This window comes from Hippocampus comes, unplaced genomic scaffold (assembly GCF_001891065.2).
Source record: "Hippocampus comes isolate QL1 unplaced genomic scaffold, H_comes_QL1_v1.1 scaffold123, whole genome shotgun sequence".
Taxonomy (NCBI): domain Eukaryota; kingdom Metazoa; phylum Chordata; class Actinopteri; order Syngnathiformes; family Syngnathidae; genus Hippocampus; species Hippocampus comes.
The window spans coordinates 315,485-328,868 of record NW_017804997.1 but is presented as its reverse complement, the minus strand read 5'-3'; the positions used below and the strand labels follow the sequence as shown (position 1 = coordinate 328,868).

General features: G+C 39.6%; 1 protein-coding gene across 1 annotated transcript in view; it reads left to right on the top strand.

The window, feature by feature from the left end:
- Positions 1 to 6,280: 6,280 nt before the first annotated feature.
- The window catches only part of slc38a9 (solute carrier family 38 member 9), a 44,458-nt gene continuing 37,354 nt past the window's right edge, over positions 6,281 to 13,384 (top strand). Inside the window, exons 1-2 of the mRNA XM_019894262.1 lie at positions 6,281 to 6,510; positions 9,995 to 10,141. Of these exons, the coding sequence (XP_019749821.1) occupies positions 10,041 to 10,141 (101 nt within the window). The 5' untranslated portion in view covers positions 6,281 to 6,510; positions 9,995 to 10,040. The remainder of the gene's footprint in view (positions 6,511 to 9,994; positions 10,142 to 13,384) is intronic.

Sequence of the window (13,384 nt, the reverse complement as noted above, 5' to 3'; positions counted from 1 at the left end):
TTTTGTCAACATACTTGCAGGTTCATAAAGGACATGTACCATGCTCATTTCCCAAATGAGGAATTTCTGTTATCAGGACAAATTGGACAGCGCAAACACGAGTCCGCACTAGAGAATATTTACTGTAGTCCCAATTTTGTGGCGCGTCTTTTGTATTTTGTTCATATACCTGCACTGTATGCTGCAGTTTTTGTGTTATAAACAGTTTCGACTGTATGCTGCAGTTTTTGTGTTATAAACAGTTTTGGGAGCATATATTTCTGCATTTTATTGCTTGTGCTGGGCTCAACGGACAGTCGAGTAAACGAACATTTCCTGTAATGATTTAACTGTTATCGTGGTAAAAACCTTCCCCTAACTGGACCGTTTTGCAGTTTTTGTTATGTAAACAGTTTTTGGACAGTATATTTTTGTATTTTATTGATTGTGTTGTTACACGTGCATTTTGTCAACATACTTGCAGGTTCATAAATGACATGGACCATGCTCATTTCCCAAATGAGGAATTTCTGTTATCAGGACAAATTGGACAGCGCAAACACGAGTCCGCACTAGAGAATATTTACTGTAGTCCCAATTTTGTGGCGCGTCTTTTGTATTTTGTTCATATACCTGCACTGTATGCTGCAGTTTTTGTGTTATAAACAGTTTTGGGAGCATATATTTCTGCATTTTATTGCTTGTGCTGTACACATGTATTTTGTTAACATACTTGCATGTTCATAAAGGACATGTACCTTAGTAGTTTCCCACACAAGGAAATTCTGTTATAAGGAAAGACTGGACAATGCAAACGTGATTCCTTACTAGAGAATACCTATCTGTATATAAGTATTCTGACTTCTGCCATTCCTCTTCGGAATATTGACCTTGCTTGCTGTATTGCATCGTTTTTTTTTCATAGTTGTCAAACTCCAGTCCTTGAGAGACGTCCTCCTGCATGTTTTCCATTTCTCCCTGTTTCAACACAATAATAAATGAACCGGATCGCGATCAGGCTTCTGCAGAGTTTGCTGATGATTTTCCCCTCAAGACAATGACACCATTCCTGGAGCACTAATACTTCTGTTATAAGGAAAGACTGGACAATGCAAACGTGATTCCTTACTAGAGAATACCTACCTGTATATAAGTATTCTGACTTCTGCCATTCCTCTTCGGAATATTGACCTTGCTTGCTGTATTGCATCGTTTCTTTTTTTATAGTTGTCTAACTCCAGTCCTCGAGAGACGTCGTCCTGCATGTTTTCCATTTCTCCCTGTTTCAACACAATAATAAATGAACAGGATCGCGATCAGGCTTCTGAAGAGTTTGCTGATGATTTTCCCCTCAAGCCAATGACACCATTCCTGGAGCACTAATAAGATGGCCAGAAGTTCATGATTAACCACATAATTTGACAACAAACAAATTTGAAAACAAACAGACAGCCAACACATCACACTCCTGTTTCCTCCCACATTCCAAAAACATGCATGAATCCTGGTCACTGAAACAGTCTAAATTGTCCTCAGGTGTGATTGTGAGTGTGAATGGTTGTTTGCCTTTGTCTGCGCTGAGATTGGCTGATAACTACTTCAGGCGTGTACCCCGCCTACTGCCCAAAGACAGGTGGGATAGGGCTCCAGCACGCCCACGACCCTAGTAAGGATAGAACGGTTCAGATAATGTATGCATCAATGGATGGAAAGAAATGATTGAGGGAATGACTAGGACAGCAGCAATTAAAGGTAACGGAAGAAAGGGAATTTTAGAGTGTGGTGTGGTATAATGGGAAGGTGAGTGAGATATGTCAATATCATGGTTCGAAATGAACCAAATAATGTTTTAGGATCCCAGAATGGTAGACACCAGACAAATCTCTGTAACAAAAAATATGTATTCACACAAAACGCACCGACAAATTAGAAACAGAAATCTATGGTCAAATAATGACCAGGGAAAGAAAAGCAATACTCTAACCCAGGAGTGTCAAACGTACGGCCCGCGGGCCGGATCCGGCCCCCAAAGGACTTGGGAGCATATATTTCTGCATTTTATTGCTTGTGCTGTACACATGTATTTTGTTAACATACTTGCATGTTCATAAAGGACATGTACCTTAGTAGTTTCCCACACAAGGAAATTCTGTTATAAGGAAAGACTGGACAATGCAAACGTGATTCCTTACTAGAGAATACCTATCTGTATATAAGTATTCTGACTTCTGCCATTCCTCTTCGGAATATTGACCTTGCTTGCTGTATTGCATCGTTTTTTTTTCATAGTTGTCAAACTCCAGTCCTTGAGAGACGTCCTCCTGCATGTTTTCCATTTCTCCCTGTTTCAACACAATAATAAATGAACCGGATCGCGATCAGGCTTCTGCAGAGTTTGCTGATGATTTTCCCCTCAAGACAATGACACCATTCCTGGAGCACTAATACGATGGCCAGAAGTTCATGATTAACCACATAATTTGACAACAAACAAATTTGAAAACAAACAGACAGCCAACACATCACAATCCTGTTTCCTCCCACATTCCAAAAACATGCATGAATCCTGGTCACTGAAACAGTCTAAATTGTCCTCAGGTGTGATTGTGAGTGTGAATGGTTGTTTGCCTTTGTCTGCGCTGAGATTGGCTGATAACTACTTCAGGCGTGTACCCCGCCTACTGCCCAAAGACAGGTGGGATAGGGCTCCAGCACGCCCACGACCCAAGTAAGGATAGAACGGTTCAGATAATGTATGCATCAATGGATGGAAAGAAATGATTGAGGGAATGACTAGGACAGCAGCAATTAAAGGTAACGGAAGAAAGGGAATTTTAGAGTGTGGTGTGGTATAATGGGAAGGTGAGTGAGATATGTCAATATCACGGTTTGAAATGAACCAAATAATGTTTTAGGATCCCAGAATGGTAGACACCAGACAAAACTCTGTAACAAAAAATATTTATTCACACAAAACGCACCGACAAATTAGAAACAGAAATCTATGGTCAAATAATGACCAGGGAAAGAAAAACAATACTATAACCAATAGCGCTTGCAAATGGCAAGGAAGAAATTAACCAGAGACTACCAAACGAAATGCCAAGAATCCAATTCACGTGAAGCAAGAACGAATAACAAAACTAAGACTATACTTACAAAAACATAGAACTCAGAGAATCAGAACAAACACGACGAGAGGCCTAGAAAAATGATCACTTGAGCAAGAGCAGTAGCAAGGTCAACAAACTCCGACAACCTGCTGAAAGTTTGTTGGTCCTTAAAAACATGGCTCCCAAATGACAAAATTGGCAGCGGGATGGGCTCAGGTCTGCCTCCTGCTGGAGAAAACAAGAACAGGAATATGACAGTCAATACAGTACATGTTTGAAAAAGGACGGGTGGTGTCCGATTGTGTTGTGTCTCACAATAGTGACCACGTACAGCAGGTTTTTTTGTGTTGGTTGAGTTTAATCATCTCAATCACGAAACCTGACGATCAAAGCAGAAAACAACGTTCTCCCGTCAATTATACTGATACACTGACCACGCCCCTACACAAATGGCACAGCAATGTATTAAAATACTTAAACTTGTAAATCGTAGAAAGGGTTCTGTCAGTCGTCATCTGTACCTGTGGGTAAAAAACAAAAAACAAAAAACAAAAAAGGACGTTTCGCTTCTCTCACAGAAGCTTCGTCAGCGGTAGACAACCCTGAAGTCTCCGTGAAGACTCCGGGAAGTTGCTCTGCGCTAAAAGGCTGAGCTGGCATCGAAACGTAGAAGAACTGTAATGACTGGAGCGGAGCGAGTGAAATGCATCCGTTTGAGCGAGGCTGGACACAAAGTTAAAAACATCCAGCAGACACTTGGAGTCGGAAAGACGCAAATCTACGAAACTTTAAAAAACAAGGCACCGATTCAACTCCTGATGACAAGCCACCATCCAGCGAGGAAGCAATGCAAATAGCAACAAATCCATCAGTATGCACAAGAATTACCAGACATCGGTGATCAACGGGACAGTTACTTGCAACTATCAACAAAACTGTATGACACGCAGGCAAACATTGTCATAAACCAAAGAATGCATCCAACAAAACAATCCAAAATAGACACATTTTTTTCCCAAGACAGAAAAAAAATGAACATTAAAATACTGTACGTATTTTACTGTTGTGATTTTTTTTGGATACACCTGTATTGCAGTTTTTGTTATGTAAACAGTTTTTGGACAGTATATTTTTGTATTTTATTGATTGTGTTGTTACACGTGCATTTTGTCAACATACTTGCAGGTTCATAAATGACATGGACCATGCTCATTTCCCAAATGAGGAATTTCTGTTATCAGGACAAATTGGACAGCGCAAACACGAGTCCGCACTAGAGAATATTTACTGTAGTCCCAATTTTGTGGCGCGTCTTTTGTATTTTGTTCATATACCTGCACTGTATGCTGCAGTTTTTGTGTTATAAACAGTTTTGGGAGCATATATTTCTGCATTTTATTGCTTGTGCTGTACACATGTATTTTGTTAACATACTTGCATGTTCATAAAGGACATGTACCTTAGTAGTTTCCCACACAAGGAAATTCTGTTATAAGGAAAGACTGGACAATGCAAACGTGATTCCTTACTAGAGAATACCTATCTGTATATAAGTATTCTGACTTCTGCCATTCCTCTTCGGAATATTGACCTTGCTTGCTGTATTGCATCGTTTTTTTTTCATAGTTGTCAAACTCCAGTCCTTGAGAGACGTCCTCCTGCATGTTTTCCATTTCTCCCTGTTTCAACACAATAATAAATGAACCGGATCGCGATCAGGCTTCTGCAGAGTTTGCTGATGATTTTCCCCTCAAGACAATGACACCATTCCTGGAGCACTAATACGATGGCCAGAAGTTCATGATTAACCACATAATTTGACAACAAACAAATTTGAAAACAAACAGACAGCCAACACATCACACTCCTGTTTCCTCCCACATTCCAAAAACATGCATGAATCCTGGTCACTGAAACAGTCTAAATTGTCCTCAGGTGTGATTGTGAGTGTGAATGGTTGTTTGCCTTTGTCTGCGCTGAGATTGGCTGATAACTACTTCAGGCGTGTACCCCGCCTACTGCCCAAAGACAGGTGGGATAGGGCTCCAGCACGCCCACGACCCAAGTAAGGATAGAACGGTTCAGATAATGTATGCATCAATGGATGGAAAGAAATGATTGAGGGAATGACTAGGACAGCAGCAATTAAAGGTAACGGAAGAAAGGGAATTTTAGAGTGTGGTGTGGTATAATGGGAAGGTGAGTGAGATATGTCAATATCACGGTTTGAAATGAACCAAATAATGTTTTAGGATCCCAGAATGGTAGACACCAGACAAAACTCTGTAACAAAAAATATTTATTCACACAAAACGCACCGACAAATTAGAAACAGAAATCTATGGTCAAATAATGACCAGGGAAAGAAAAACAATACTATAACCAATAGCGCTTGCAAATGGCAAGGAAGAAATTAACCAGAGACTACCAAACGAAATGCCAAGAAGAAGCGAAACGTCCTTTTTTGTTTTTTGTTTTTTGTTTTTTACCCACAGGTACAGATGACGACTGACAGAACCCTTTCTACGATGGAACTTTCCTGTACGACTGAGAGCCTCCACAAGCATAAACTTGTAAATAAAATGAAGGTTTGTCCGGCTCTAAAGATGATCACCTCCCCATGGACTTCAACAGAAAAAGGGGAGAGTCAAAGGCGTTATCACAGTTTAAAAGAGGCAGTGCAATATTATTGAAGTGGGGAATCACGTTTTTTTTCAACTTTTGATAATGGAGGATATTGTAAAACAACACGCCAGGTATTCATAATTTCACAGATTTTGTGTAATATAAACTTGTAAATAAAATGAAGGTTTGTCCGGCTCTAAAGATGATCACCTCCCCATGGACTTCAACAGAAAAAGGGGAGAGTCAAAGGCGTTATCACAGTTTAAAAGAGGCAGTGCAATATTATTGAAGTGGGGAATCACGTTTTTTTTCAACTTTTGATAATGGAGGATATTGTAAAACAACACGCCAGGTATTCATAATTTCACAGATTTTGTGTAATTATCACGAAGTATCCTAAGTATTTTCACATTTTTACTGGCCCCGTTACACAGAACAAGATTGTGATAACTAAAGTAGATTGTAAATGTAGTGACGAGCGCATAAGAACCGACAGGTGGCGGTAACGTATCGCAATTGTCAACAAGCGCTATTAAATACCAAACAAGAAGAAGACAAAGCAAGCAGCACAGTAGCAGAAGAAGAAATCAAGCGCAGTGGATGGACGGAAGATGAAGGGGGACAAAACCATAACACGTATTTGTTAATTGTCAGCAATCGGATTTGTACGTTGCAAGACAGTGAAGTTACTTGTTTACTTTTGTACTGTACCACTGTTCATCAAGGTTGCCACGTTCAGCTAAACTGAGACGAACTGAAGATACCGGGAAGGATTTCATCATCGTAAACATTGGTATGGTGTTTTTTTTTTTTTGTCTTTGTTTTTTCAAAGCACGATTGACAAGTATGAAAATGTTTTGCGGGGAATATGTTGTGATTTAGCCTACGTGTTATAAGAGAAAAAAATCACAATTTCTATTTCTAATAACGTCTTTACCATTGTTAGTTTTGCCAATATTTAAGAATCCAAATAATATGAATGGATTTCTTAACGACGACACTTTAGAAACAAATTTGACCACGTTTTGACACAGCTGATCATAGACTATGAACTTTAGACACCGGAAAAGATTTATTCACTGAAAACACTGGTGCGACTTTTTAAATATCTGTTATATTTTAGCCTACGCATCCAAATACACTTCTAAATAGGTAACTTATTGACCGTGCTTCTAAAACATCTATTTTTATGCTTAAGATTGTCTTACACACGATAAAACACAAACGTTTTGATTTTCTCACTCAAATCTAATTGATAGGCAGGGTTCGGTTATTTGGAGCATTAGTTTAATTTGATTGGAAGTAAACAACTCGACAAGATGTTTTTGTATTGTCACCGTGGTGGCAAACGCATTCACGTTTATTAATCAAGTACAAGTATAGATCTTGTTGGGATTCAAAAATACTTATGAAGAAGTTTAAGTATCAACTCCAGCTCTTACTTCAGGTGTAAAAGTAATAGTTTTAAAACTACTTAAAGTGTAAACGTAAAAGTAATGCAAGGGAAAAAATGCACTGAAGCGAAAGTCAAGTCAAACATTTTCTTTTTAATACTTGCTTGTAGTCCAAACAGTGTTCTGATTAATCTTGCTTTTGTGATATAATAATGACTCAAATACACTCTACCCAAAAATTTTGACTTGATTTCAAGGACAAAAGTGTGGGTCTCATTACAGGGGCATATTGAACAGTACCACACCTTTGCCAAAAACCTTTTATAAAGGCCATAATGATTATAATGTTATATTAATACATTACGTTGAAGGCTACCTGTTTCAGATGCCTATGTGACCATTAAAAATGATAACATTTACTAGGCCTCGAAGGCAAATACATTAAAGTGCCATGTGTACTACTGAGCATTAACGTGTGTTTCATGGAGGGGAAGATATGACAACTACCTTTAATTAAATATTGTAATGGTGCAAAAAGATAGCTATACTGTAAATTCAGATTTAGCTCAAACCCATTTTAACGAACACACGCACAGCCCACCAAACGAGCTTGCAACATTAACTCACAGCCTGTTGCTGCTTCCCAGCAAACCATTGCATGTCTCACTGAGTACGCAGCCATGGCAAACATAGAGTATGCACTATTAGCTTGTGCTAGTACATTACTTAGTATTACATATTAATAAGAAAAATTCCAAGTGCATCCAGGGATGTGCAATGGTTTTCTGGCCTTTCCGGCAATTAACCTCCTCTCTGGTGTTACTCGGTAGGGGCACGAACAGCCGGACATTTTACCGCCAAAGCTATGTATCTGCACGAGGTTGGGTGTGTGGCAAGTTGTCTTAGATTTTTTTTTTTGGTGTGTGTGTGTGTGGGGGGGGGGGGGTGATTTATGTCACGAGCGGGTGCAATGTATCGCATGCAAACCAACTGAGTGTCGGAATGGTATATGTTTATACTTGTTATCCAATTACAATAAAAAAAAATCACTCAATCTATCCTTCAACAGACCATGATAAGATCAATGACAAAAATTGTTTATTTAACAAAATATGCTCACAAGACCAACAAAGTACAACACAAAACGGTGGTAACAATTAACCAGGAATCGGACGAGATTAACCAAAAGCGCTTGCAAAAGGCAAGGGAAACTAATAAACAGTCACTTGACAAAGTCACATGTCGTGAAAAGACAAGGAAAAGCCAATCAGCAAGAAAAAACAAAACACAGAGGATAACACTTTAAACAAGAACAATTCGAAATGGGAACAAAACAAGAAAATACTCCAGACGACGACTATTAGCGAGATAAATGAAGGTCTAGAAAATCAGCACTTGGTCGAAAGTCAAGAGCAAGGCGAATTATCCGACGATTGGTGATGGCTTGGCAGTCCCATAGAATAGGTGACAGTTGATGACATGATGGGAAACAGATGTGGAAGGAGGGGTAAGGCCCTCCAATGCCACGTGCTGGAGATAGACTGAACAGCAACCATGACCATTTGTATGTAAAGACAACAAGAAACGCATTGCATCATGCTTTCTAAAGCTGAGGCGTACCATATTGAATTGTGCCACTTTTAAATCGAACCATACTTGTTCATATCTCACCCCATGTATATGAGACCCATCAAATCGTCTTTCATTGGAGAAATGCGCAACAGCAATTAGGTTAGTAAAGGTCATGTAGCCGGTTGATTTGAGAGCAGATTGGATCTATTTTAAAACATTTTAATTGTTTGGAACAGGGATAAAGAACTTAGCATCACAAAGGGAGGACTTGCCATTGTGTCTTTTGCAGTGTCGCCACATAACTAGTATATGTTAGTTGTGTTTAGTCTTTCGCTGATTGAAAATCACTTATTTTAACTACCGTATTTCCTACACTACAAGGTGCACCTAAAAGCATTCAGTTTTGCCAAAAGCTGACAATGTGCCCGATAGTCCGATGCGCCTCATGTATGGTGCTACACAGTCTCTTTATATTCCCCAATGAGTTGTGTCCCTGTTAGTATTCCTATGCCATCTGGTGGTGATTATTAACAGGGGCCAATTGTAACCTAAAAGGTTTCTGTCCGACACTAATTGGCATGTGCAGTCGCCAACACACACTCAAACAGACAACTACTTTGTGACCTCTGCGCAGCCATTATGAAATGAAGATAATAGCAAAAGCATAGTTAACGACCACCTAAAGAAAGGAAGGAGACAAGCAAGACTTCTAAGGATATTTAGCCCTTTGTGGATGTGAGCCCACGAGGTTTGTGTGCCTTTTTGTTGAATCAATCGTCTTCATAACTTTTGTCTGTCATTTATTCTTTTGTAATGCCATTTGTATTTATATGTTTCATGTCCGTGTTCATGACCAGTTCTGTTGGGCTTTGCTCTATATAAATAAAGCTGCATTGTATTGTATTCCCTTTAGCGTAGCTCCATCTTGTGGATGCATAGCACAACTGCAGTCACTATTGTAGCTTCTATGCGCCTTTTAATGTAGTGTGCCCTATATATGAAAACGGTTTTGAAATAGGCCATTCATTGAAGGTGCTCCTTATAACCCGAAGTGCCTTATAGTGCAGAAAATACGGTAATCTGTATCCTGCTTCAGTGTGTTTTGCGTTCCTTAACTTCTCATCCATCACTCAGATTCAGCAACTCAAAGCCCAACTGGGTGAAAGTGTTACACACGTCAAACGAGAAGAAAGAAATGCAACAGAAACCACTTCTGACTATACTGCACAAATTGTTTTATTGTTCCTCTGTGATATTTGATGACGTAATCCTTTTCAGTCAGTTGTTAACTTCATGACACATTCGTCCCAGTCAGGTGATGGGAGTTGTCAGGACCTAATCGAGAGACTCGGATATCATGGAGAACGACAGCAGGCCTCTGCTTAGCTCAGAGCAGGCTGGAGAGAGCTTCTCGCAGCACAGAGGCTCAACAGACTCACTGGACTCCAGAGCTAAAAGGTACACAGCCCATCATTATTCTCTTATGAACCAGCACTGCACTGTCTTTTCTGTGACAGACTCATAATAGATTTGGTCTGGAAAGGCGCGCACACATTCTCCACCCTCGATAGACAAAGCAGACTAAATAACTAGCATGCATTTGGAAGTTGCATACCATCTCCACACCGAAAACAAAACGCTACCATATGTTGTCATATGACTTGAACATCTCTATGTCACTTGGCCAACACTGAGGTTGACACTCTAAGCTAAACCTCAGGCTGTTTACATGTGTGTGTAAAATGGTTGCATTCTTTATATAAACACAACTACCATACAGCTAAAGCAGTAAAATATTTTGATAGTTTGGACAATGATGCAGCGTCCTAGTCACGACAAAAGTCGAGAGGATTTTCAAACTTTGACATATCAGCTGTTTTTACACATAACTACGGGAAGTTATGTGACCGACATACAATCTTCTGCTTTGTCACAATACCCCAGAGAAACATTATTCTGATCAATGTATGCATCGGGAGATATAGAAATAATAATAATAATAATAATAAAAAATACTGAATTAATCACTGCGATTGTCTGGCAACCGGTTCAGGGCGTCCCCCGCCTACTGCCCGAAGACAGCTGGGATAGGCTCCAGCACCCCCCGCGACCCTTGGGAGGATAAGCGAATCGGAAAATGGATGGATGAATTAATCAGTCACAGTAATTTTATTCAAAGTACCTTCCCGAATTCCACATCTATGGCGGAATTAAAGTCTACACAGTGCCGTTTAAATGCCAGATTTAAAAAAAAGAAGACAACAAGATAAATCATTCCAATCATTCAACCATTAATACGATTTATAACTTGTATAACGCGATGAAAATATATAAATAAATACATGAAATGAAAGCCAACTATGTTTTTGTCATCTTTATTATGCTAGTGCGATTTATACTCCTGAGAGATTTATAATTCGGAAGTTATGGTAACATCTATATCTCTTTTTTTTTGTCATAGAAATGCTTTTACATGGGTAGAATTGTTTAGTTTTTTTGGTTTTGGTTTTGAAGACGCTTCTTTTTGTTTCATTACTCAGCAAATTGTTTTGCAGGGCAAGTCCGCTGGCCAGACTTAGGTCAGCAATCTTCGCTGTCACGCGATGACATCATTTACTAAAAATAGAGTCCAGTGAATTTGAAAGGGTGCTGTGCTCTCCTGTGTTCCAAAGGAGGCCCCTTTTCATCTCTCCTTGACCTGATGACGCAATCAACAAAAGTGAAGGAGAGGTGGCATAAAGTTTAGGAGATTTGACTTCCTGATGATTGTGAAGAACATTTTCGACTTGACTATGTGTTTGTTAAACGCTGAGCACCGCCACATACCCAGTTATTAGAAGCTGTGTACCTCTGTAACCACATCTCTTGATTGTATTTTCTCCCCCCCACCACCTTTTTTTCATTTAACTTTTTACAGCAGGTTTTCGGCCACATAAATGTGTGGGGCGGGGGGGGGGTTGATGATTTTTCTTGTTTGCAGTTTTATATCACAAAAACCTGCCATATGTGCAGAGGTATGTAGACTTCTATTCTCCATTTTAATATCAGGGGAAAAATACAGCTCGTGTGATTAACTTTCGTGTCACACATGAGGGGGAGGAAACAACAGTGCTGAAGTGATGACACGATCCTGTTTTTTCCACTTTTCAGTTATACGAAATGAATCAGTGGAATACTTTTTTGCCAAATTCAGTAATCAGATTAAGATGCCACAAATGGCTTGTAGCATGAAATGTGAATTTAAATGGGTCTGAGCAGCTTTAATTTCTGCTTTGACTAACCCATTTTGTTCCCTTTGGTCTTTCAACTTGAGTATCTTTCCTTTGAAATCACACAAAAGTATTTTGTCCTCATCCACAAACCTTACGAAGTAGATGTCTTCTCATTCATTTGAAAAAGTGCTCAGCAGTTTCGCAAATCAGCGTTTTACTCAAATTTATTGCGTAACTTTGAGGAAGTCGTACTTGTGCAAAAACAATAGCAGACAGACAATCTGTGCTGTCGTCAGCGGGATGCCGCTTGTGGCACTGAGCCACTAAACCGTTTGCCTTCAAGCGATGTCGAAGAACTCGGTCAAGGATGAAACATATTTCTGACAGATGAGCAATGTTTGTGGACATCACTACGCAATGCCCACCTCACTTTGAGCAACATTATTTCTTGAGTTAATGGCTACCTCTAAGGAAACATATTGCGAAAACTTGACTTTTTATTGTTTGTATACAAATAGTTGGGACCCTGGTGCACCCGTCCATCAAGTGAGAAGTAATTCTAAAGGAGAGCTATTTTGTGAATTTATGTCAACGCAATTTACATAATAGCCAGCCCGGCAGCAGCCACCGACACAGCATGAGACTTTCTTTGGCACTATGTCAAAGTCGAAAGTCAAGTAGAACTGCATTGACTTTTCTGATAAGCAGCACAAATTGATTTCTTAGTGAAGCTGTCGATGCGGCGGCATTGGAAAGTATTTGTGTTTGACGATGTGTCGGCAGTATTATCTCGTGTTTGAATTCGTAATATTTACTGTCTATCGTGTTTAACTATTTGGATTGCTTTCTTAGGGCACATTTGATAAGCGTTTGAAAAAAAGTGAGAGAGGTGTATCAATTTTTTTACATTTAACCATTTACTTTTTATTCATTTTATGCAGGCCTATTCATCTGTTTATTCATGTATCCATTTATTCTTATTTTCTATCCTCCAGCATTTTATTTCCCACCCTAATGTTCTTTACTTTGATCTTATTTAGTCGGACTGATTTTTAGTCTTTCGGAGTTAACAAACTGTAAAAGTTGTAACTCCGATGCCACCTCATGGGACACTCCACGCCAATTGATGCGGTTGGTCTGCCCGCGAGGATGACATCCTGCGGGCCGGGGAGCTTGGGGATACGGGGGGTGGGGGCTCTTCACAATAATAGGAATATGTGACAGTATGGACATGGCAAGGCACCGAGGAGCCAAATGAAGGAAGCAATCTGTGGGAGCAATGCACACACGCCCAGATGTGTCGCAACTACACACGCTTTGAAATGCACGCATGCGATTTGGTGTGGATGAGTTCTTTTTTTTTTTTAAATAAATAAACAAGGCAGTGTGGACGGAAGCTTTTTCCTACACAGAGAGGGGGAAATATTCTGCTTTAACAAAAAAAAAAAAAAAAAAAAAACCCACCCCCCTGTCGCCAAGGGCAAAAACT